This window comes from Physeter macrocephalus, chromosome 2 (genome assembly GCF_002837175.3).
Source record: "Physeter macrocephalus isolate SW-GA chromosome 2, ASM283717v5, whole genome shotgun sequence".
In the NCBI taxonomy this organism is placed as follows: domain Eukaryota; kingdom Metazoa; phylum Chordata; class Mammalia; order Artiodactyla; family Physeteridae; genus Physeter; species Physeter macrocephalus.
In genome coordinates this window covers 125,215,454-125,223,818 of record NC_041215.1, presented here as the reverse complement: position 1 = coordinate 125,223,818, position 8,365 = coordinate 125,215,454, and the positions used below count along the sequence as shown (strand labels likewise).

General features: G+C 39.5%; 1 protein-coding gene across 1 annotated transcript; it reads right to left on the bottom strand.

Moving 5' to 3' along the window:
- Positions 1-6,038: 6,038 nt before the first annotated feature.
- LOC112065120 (proline-rich proteoglycan 2-like) lies at positions 6,039-8,104 on the bottom strand. The gene is made up of 3 exons (XM_024124754.1): positions 7,908-8,104; positions 7,360-7,802; positions 6,039-6,928 (listed from the first exon to the last, which is right to left on the bottom strand). Exons 1-3 carry the CDS (start codon positions 8,102-8,104, stop codon positions 6,774-6,776), a joined length of 795 nt encoding a protein of 264 aa, XP_023980522.1. The 3' UTR covers positions 6,039-6,773.
- Positions 8,105-8,365: the final 261 nt, after the last annotated feature.

Genomic DNA, 8,365 nt, shown 5'->3' with positions numbered 1-8,365 from the left:
AACAAAATATTAGCAAACCAAACTCAGCAACACATAAAAAATATACACCACAACCAAGTGGGATTCATCGCAGAGTCACAAGGATGGTTCAACATAACAAATCAATCAATGTGATACACCACGACAACAAAAGAAAAGACAAAAACCACATGATCATCTCAATATATACAGAAAAAGCAATAGATAAAATTCAAAGTATATCATCATGAAATGAAATTGCAGAATACTAGGAACAAAGAAAAGAGCCCACAAGCCTCCAGAGAAAGAGAGAAAGGTTTCACACAAACATCAGAATGAATTCTATTTCTTGACAGCAACATTGGAAGTTAGAAGACAATAAAGAAGTGTATTCCAAATTCACAGAAGAAAATTTTCCAATGAACATGAGAAAAGCTACACAATATCAGCAATTAAAAAAAAGGAAAATTAAAACATCAATGCCTATTTTCCATTTTTACAAAGGAAAAAGTAAAAAATATTGATATTGTTCAGTGTTGGTAAAAATATAGGAAAACAGGGACTTCCCTGGTGGTCCAGTGGTTAGGACTCTGCGTTTCCACTGCAGGGGGTGTGGGTTTGATCCCTGGTTCGGGGAACTAAGATCCCACATGTCATGTGGAGCAGCCAAAAAAAAAAAAAAAAAAAAAGGAAAACAGCTCAGTGTTGTTTGGAATAATTAAAATACATCAGGATCCACACTTACCTGCAGGAAGTACCGAAGGTCATTCTGGTGTCAAGCTGTCTTATTCTGGGTCTGATATGGGACACAGGAGTTAGAAAATCAAAGCATTTAATTCATTCATTATTTATCCAACAAACCTGATGTGTTTCATACTTTTATTGCATTAGGAGTATCCTGATATAAAAAAAAAAAACTTTCGCAAGGATTACGCACAAGTTTGTGAGGATGAATTAGAGTCAGTCTCACCCTCAAGAAAGTCATGAGGTTCCTGTGATTTTTGGCTTCACTTACTCAATCTGTAAAATGAAGGCATTGGACATGGGTGACTCAGTTTCTAAAGTGCCTTCCGGCCTATAATGTTATATTCTTCAATAGCTAAAGTATGTTTTATAGGTGCTATACACCAATGAAACTTTTGCATCACTATGGCATAAAGAAACCATGTTTATATTAGCCTGACTCATAGTCAATCAGCTCTAGGTGTACAGTAGAGTCCAAGTGATTCACATTTTAGTTGTCCCGTGAAAAGGTAAGTTTATGTAAAAATTCTGACATCCGTTGTTTGAGGGGAAAAAGACAGTTTTTTTTCCCCGAGGAATCCCCTAAAGTCCGTATGATGCTGACCTCCTCAAAATAATGGAGCATATCCAGTTAAAATTCCAGAATCAAGGCAATTTCAGTATTTGATCACCTATTCTAAGTCCAATGGAAACATACCGAGGAAAATGAAGAGCAAACTTCTTTTTTATAAGTTCAGAAGTGTTCCTTGCTGGCATATTTTAAAAAGGGATTCTAACATGAAACTAAGATCTGTCTGAGAATTAAGTAAACGTGTTTAATGGAGGAAGAAAACCTCCTCGGTACTTTAACAAATGACAAAGCTGTATTGTAAATAAAAGCTTATTTAAGAGAATTTTAGGTCACATCTAAAATAAACAAAATTAAAATCCAAACATTATATTAAATATCCAAAAATTGGCAAGATTTTGAAATTTACATTTTATATGTTCATAATGTTAGTTATGGAATAAGCACGTCATTTCATAAACATAGAAACAGGAAAGGGGTTGCTTTATTTGGGGAAAAAATTACTCCTTCTGGTAGTGGTTTTCAATGTGTCATCTATTAGCCGCCTCTCTCAGAATTACTTGTGATGTTCGCTAAAAAAAGCCCTGCTGTCTGCACTTCTCCCGATATCACTGAATCAGAATCTCTGAAGGGTGGACCTGGGAATTTTCATATTTCACAATATCCACAAAGTTTTCTGTCTTACAGTAACATTTGAAAATATGGTCTTAGAAAGCTATTAAAGTTTGTATGTAAATGTCATGAGCAGCTGGCATTTGTATATATTAGAGTTTGTATGTACATGTCATTTTTTAAATGGAGATATTTTTGAGTCATAATCCTGTATAAAAGTTTGTGTATTGTATTTTACATTTAATAATTTCTCTTAGGCCATTATTTCAAGACATCAAAAATAATGTGTATATATATGTGTGTGCACGTGTACGTATTTATGTGTGTGTATATATAAGTATACACACACGCACAATAAATATTCACCAAGTTTCTTATGCTGCCATAAAGTTTTGTTAGGAGCTTGAGTGGTTACAAGTGAGCCTGTCTAGTAGAGAACAAAGCATATCAAGGGAAGAGAGTGTGAGAGAAGGGTTGGAACCAAGAACCTCATCTTGGCTGCGATAGTAGACTGAACGGCAGATTTGCCTCGGGGATGCCACACTCTGTTTCTTCACATTCATGTGAAATATGGGGAAGGCTGGGGCAAGAATATGCAGCCCTTCACATGAGCGAAGCAGGCAGATTTTCTTGAATTCCAGAAATATGGTGGTTAAAACAGAGGGAATGATGGTGGGACTGGCAGACTGAAAACCTGTGATTTAACATGGTAGATAATAAGAAGCCACTGAAGTTTCTAAGTGAAACATCAGACAGATCCTGGAAGAAAACTGGATAAGTAAGTTTAAATTAATTAGGAAAAAAAAAGATTAAGTGCCCTTTAACAATTACCATTAAAATTAATCAAAATATCCTTTGTAGAAATGCTATTTGGATTTTTCCAAAGCATTTTGGTTCTAGACTATCACAGCTCTCGCCACTCTTACAGGATTCACTCTTACTCATTCTCTAATTATGCTCTCCAGTTAAAAATATAGCATATCATGACCAGTTGCTGATTTTAAACTCTTAAAGTTAACTGCATAAAAAAGTAGAGGAAGGGCTTCCCTGGTGGCGCAGTGGTTGAGAGTCCACCTGCCAATGCAGAGAACACGGGTTCGTGCCCCGGTCCGGGAAGATCCCACATGCCGCGGAGCGGCTGGGCCCGTGAGCCATGGCCGCTGAGCCTGCGCGTCAGGAGCCTGTGCTCCGCAACGAGAGAGGCCACAACAGTGAGAGACCCGCGTACCACACACACACACACACACACAAAACGTAGAGGAAAAATTTAAATTTGTGTAATATTTTATGTTTTAAAGTAATGAATTTCTCTGTACAATGTCTCAAATAATATATAACACAAATGGTTTTCTACTTAAAACACAGTAATTTTACATGAATTCACTTGAAGATTAATATTTTCCACCATTGAGTCTTGTCAACAGATATTTAATTTTAATTAAAAATAGCTCCTTATAGCATTGTTGAGTTTTTGCTACATGTTTGGAAAGTAAGAGTGAATTATGGAAAGAGCAAGTTATTAATTTACAAACTACATTTCAGCGTGACCTCAGGCCAGAGGAGGTGTAATCTATCTGTTAAGCCTTATGTATGGAAGATCCGGCCAAACTGATTGGCCCAGTCAAGCTCCCGCTCTGGGTTTCACGTGTGTGTGTGTGTGTGTGTGTGTGTGTGTGTGTGTGTGTGTGTGTGTGTGTCTCTGTGTGTGTATTTTGCCAACACTGAGTTCATAGGCCTTTGGTGGAGGCTGCATTTTCCAGCTTCACCACACTTGGCACCATGATCTATTGTCAGATACGGGGTTACCTGACACATTTACGTGAACTGTCTGGCCTCTGAAAGCATTTGAATTGGTAACTCCTGATAAGATCTATTCCAACTCTAAAAATTATAATAAATAAACACTTGCTGAATCCACCAGGGGTCAGCACACCAAGCATTATCACTCCAACGTCAATATGAGTTGAACCAAGAAAAAAATTATAAAGATTAGAAAAGCCAAATACTTTTTGAAACTTACATATGCCCATAATTATTCTTTTCCCCTTTCAGGCAAATTGCCTCACTTGCTTGCTTTGTACTGCTTTGACCCTGCCCTCTGAGGATCAGAAACTCAACAGCCATCAACTCTGATTTCTAGTCAAGATGACTCCGTAAGTTAGCCTTTCAACTCGTCCCCCTTGCTCCAAACCCATAGCAATGACAGGTCACAAAAAGAGAAAACCATTAAGATGGACTCTGGATCAAAAACAAAACAGGTTATTTCATGGACCAAAAATGGTTCAAAAGTGCAATACCACACAAAGATCTTCATTAAAATAATTATCAAAGGATATACTTTATTGGAAGAAAAATGAGCCTAGAGGAAAAGTATGGAATACAAAAAACAGGGGAAGCACAGAAATTGATAAAATATAAGCAAATGTTTATAAACTGTTAACTGTAAAAAAAATCTCAATTTTTCTTTGTTTTGTTTCAAGAAGTACAAAACTAAAACTCTAGATAACAATAAATTGAAGAGGTGATGCCAATCGGCAGAAAAAGTGTGCTAAAGGCTTTTGGCTATTGTTGTTCAGGACAAAAACAAAATTACTGAGCATTTTGGATTATTTAGAAAACTGTGTGGTCTAACATGTATGTTAAAAAACTAAAGGCAAATAGTCAAAATATAAAAACACTATCAGTAGCTTCCTAACCATAAAGGGGGGAAATACAGAAAACTTTACTAGTTCAAGAAAATTCAGGAAAGGGGGAAGAAAAGAAAAAGATAAGTGAAGGTGAGCAGAAAATCAAAACTAAGAGAGTAGAAATAATTTTTAAATCAATCAATAATCAAAAAATGGAAAATAGAATAAATTCAATATAAAAAAGATTATATGATTAAATTAAATTTTAAAAACTAGGTACAGTCTTCTTATAAAAGATACAAATAAAATAAAACTACCCATATAAGCTTTTCAGCTAAAGGGATGGGAAAACTTGTCCCATACAAATAATAAAAACAATAACCCTAAGAATAGCAATATCAATTTCAGACAAAATACAATTTATGGCAAAAACATGGAAAAAGAAGGAAAGAACTTAGTAATAAGAGGACTATATAGAACTCATGAACTCCTATGTACCTAAAAAAAAATGCCTTAAAATCTAGAAGGCAAAATTAACCTACATAAAGAAAATAGACAAACTTATAATTATATTGGGGGATTTTAACACATCTCTATAAGATACTGATTGGTCACATAATACAAAAAAGTGTGAGGGTATAGAAATAAAAAATAAAAATAACAAGTTTGATGTAATGGATTATTTTCAAAAAATCTTCAAAAATGGACAACATAATAGGTAATAAGGTCTAAACAAATTTAAAAATGTATAGAAAACAGACCACATTCATTCTCTGGCTATACTGTAATTATATGAGAACTCAAGAATAAAATAATAGCAAAATTAATAAGTAAACAATAAACAAAAGTACTAATAAAATAATAAATAATGTACATACACTTTTGGAAATTCTTCAATGCATTCCTGAATAATTTCTGAATTAATTTAAAAAGAGATCACAATGGAAATTGCAGCATAATTGCAGCAAAATTAGCTGAACGCAGCAAAAAGAATTAGAAACACATTTTGTAGACTTAACTTTATGTTTTAAAGAAATTTTGAAAACAAATGAGTAATACAGCACTTAATTAGTTAGCAGAAAAATAAAGTAAATATAAAGAGAGTAAAAGGAAGAAATTTTAAATAATAGGAGCAGAAAGAAATAGTGAGTATCAACCAAATCAGAAGCTAGTTTTTTTTGGTTAAACTAAGAAAATGGAAAACAATAAAAGAGAGTAAATGCATACATATACACACACACAATCAATATTAGGAATAAAAAAAAGAACACAGATATAGATTTAATGGAAAATTTCAAAACCACACATGAACATTAAAATCTTTGATGAACTAAAAAAACTTTGATAAAAGATTTACTTTTCTAAAAAAAAATTATGAATGTCAAAAACTGACCCAAGAAGACAAAGAACTTCTGAATAAACCAATAGCCATGGCAAAAATTAAATTGGTAATCAAAAGGTTCTCCTGGCATTCTCTTCCACCCACTCAAAAAAACACCAGGCCAGCTGATTATACTGGGGGTGGGATGGGAGGGTGGTCTTACTAAATTTTCAAGGAGCATTTATTCTATTTTAAACCATTTCAGAGGAAAAAAAGAGAAGGAAATTATCTAGCTAATTTTATGAGACTAATATAGCCTTGGTACCAAGACATGACAAGAACAGTACAAGAAAAGAAAGGCAAAGGCAAAGTACAAGTATGATTTAGATGCAAAAATCCTAATTAAAATACCAGCAGATTGAATTCCGAATTAGATATATGTAAGAGGCCAAAGTGGAAACTTAAAAATGCCTTTTTTGACCCGGCCTCAGAGGTCACACCCCACTGTCTTCTCCTGGTCACGCTCACTGGCCCTGATTCAGTGCCTGAGTCGCTTACACCGGGTGCATTACGACAGGAGCAAGGAACTCTGAGGGCCACCTTGGGACTGGCTACTACAACCAAGTGCCGTTTTGGAAATTGAAGAATTACATAGCATGTTAGTTTGTCTAAGAAGTGTTACTGTAAAGTGTTTGATTTTTTTTTTTAAGTTCAGTATTTGTTTAATCCGTATGTGACATGGGATCCTTTTATTCATCTAACACCTATTGATTCCCACGTAGTGCACTTTAAGAAATCTGCTTTCAGCTTTTTAGTTGAAGGGGGAATTAAAGGACCCAGTGTTCATAGCACCTTAGAAATCCGACAACCTTTTGTAAAATATCTTCCTTTCGAATTTTTTGATGGCATGTAATGGAACATCTGATTCGTTTTTGGAGGCTCATCAGTGAAAGCCTGATCTTAAGCGGTCCAGCTTCCCTTTCTGTTCAGGTGTAGGTGGGCTCATCTCTTTAAAGTCAAGGTTGCATAGATTCTCTAGCTCCCAGGTGTAAGCACAGGTCTGAAGGGGGCGCTGGGGGAAGCCTTCCCCGGGGGCTCCTGGAAATGGGTGGAAGGTAAGAGTCAGGAACTCCTAAGTCCCTTTCAGCTCCTAAGATTCCATGATTCCGACTTCAGTTAATACCTTTGGGTTCTCCCTTCCCACTCCTGGCCTCTTGCCTGTTGGTCAACAAAAGGCTTCAGCACTTTGAAACACACGCTGGGTGGTCCTTCCTTTACTGCATGATGTCACTCTAAGAAAACTAATAACCCCCAGTGAGGCTGGCCGCGGGTTTTACATGTGGAAGATTCCCAAGACTTATATCCCCATGAAACATGTTGTTCTAGAGGAGGGGAGGGTCACAGCCAAAGTGGCATGAGAAAGGAAAGGGGTGCTACACGCGGTTAGTCAGAAAATAATCATTATGAAAGGGAAAAGACGGGTGAAATAAAAATACTACGCTCCGCCTAGAGGGAGTAGGGGTTTCAACCTGCGGACTCTCGCCTCCGGGAAGCCTTCCGGGATAGCGCCGCCTCCCCGCGGCCCCATCGGGGCCCGGATGGATCAGGTCCCCGGCGGCCTCGGCTCTGCGTGGCCTGGCTCTCGGTCTCGCTCCGAGCTAGGGCGCAGGCCCGGGGGGCTTGGTGCCCGCGGCCGGGCGGGGGTCCCGGCAGCCGCAGGCGGCGACCACGAACGGGCGCAGGGACCTGGGCGCTGCTTCTAGTCCGGCGACGAGCGGGCGGAACGGCTCGAGGGGGACCGAGGAGACCGCAGAGCGACGGCGGCGGCGGCTGGGAGGGGAGGTTCTCGCCGCCCTCTGGTCCCGGGGGTTTGTCGGCGGCTTCCACGTGGCCGGGGCGGACCGGGAGGGCGGGGTGCTGGAGTGGCGTGGCCCGAGCCTGGGCGGGCGGGAGGCCGAAGTCCTTGTCCCGCCTACGGTGAGACTCGCTCGGGCACCGATGGGACGCGCGTCCCCGGACTCGGCCCGCGGGGGAGACGGGCAGGAGATGGGCTGGGGGGGTCCTGGCCTGGCTTCACCTCCGACTGCGGCCTGCGAGATGCCCGGGGCATCGGCTTCTTTCTCCTTCCTCTCGGTCGCTGACTGTGGGTCCGGGGTCTCTGACTTTGTCAGATTGCCCAGTTATTCTGATTCCTGAATCATGACTTGGTGCCCTTTCTTTGGCTTCGCATTTTGAATTCTCCTGACATCCAGCTCCCCTGAGCTCAACCCCCATCCTCGTCTTTCACGGTACACAGAGGTCACAGTTGTGCCTTACGCAAAGGCCCGCGCAGCCTCCGCCCGGACCCCCTCTCTAAGTCCATCATGAAAAGATCCAGAAGCAGGGTTCGATACCAGGTCCTCTAAGTGGGTTCTCAAACTGGGCCCCGTGATCACCCGACCCCATCCATCTCCTTTGGACGGGAGTTTGTGGAAATCCACCCTTTGGCCCATTCCTATTTTTTCCCCTTGTGGTTATATGATCGTTTTCTCCTGG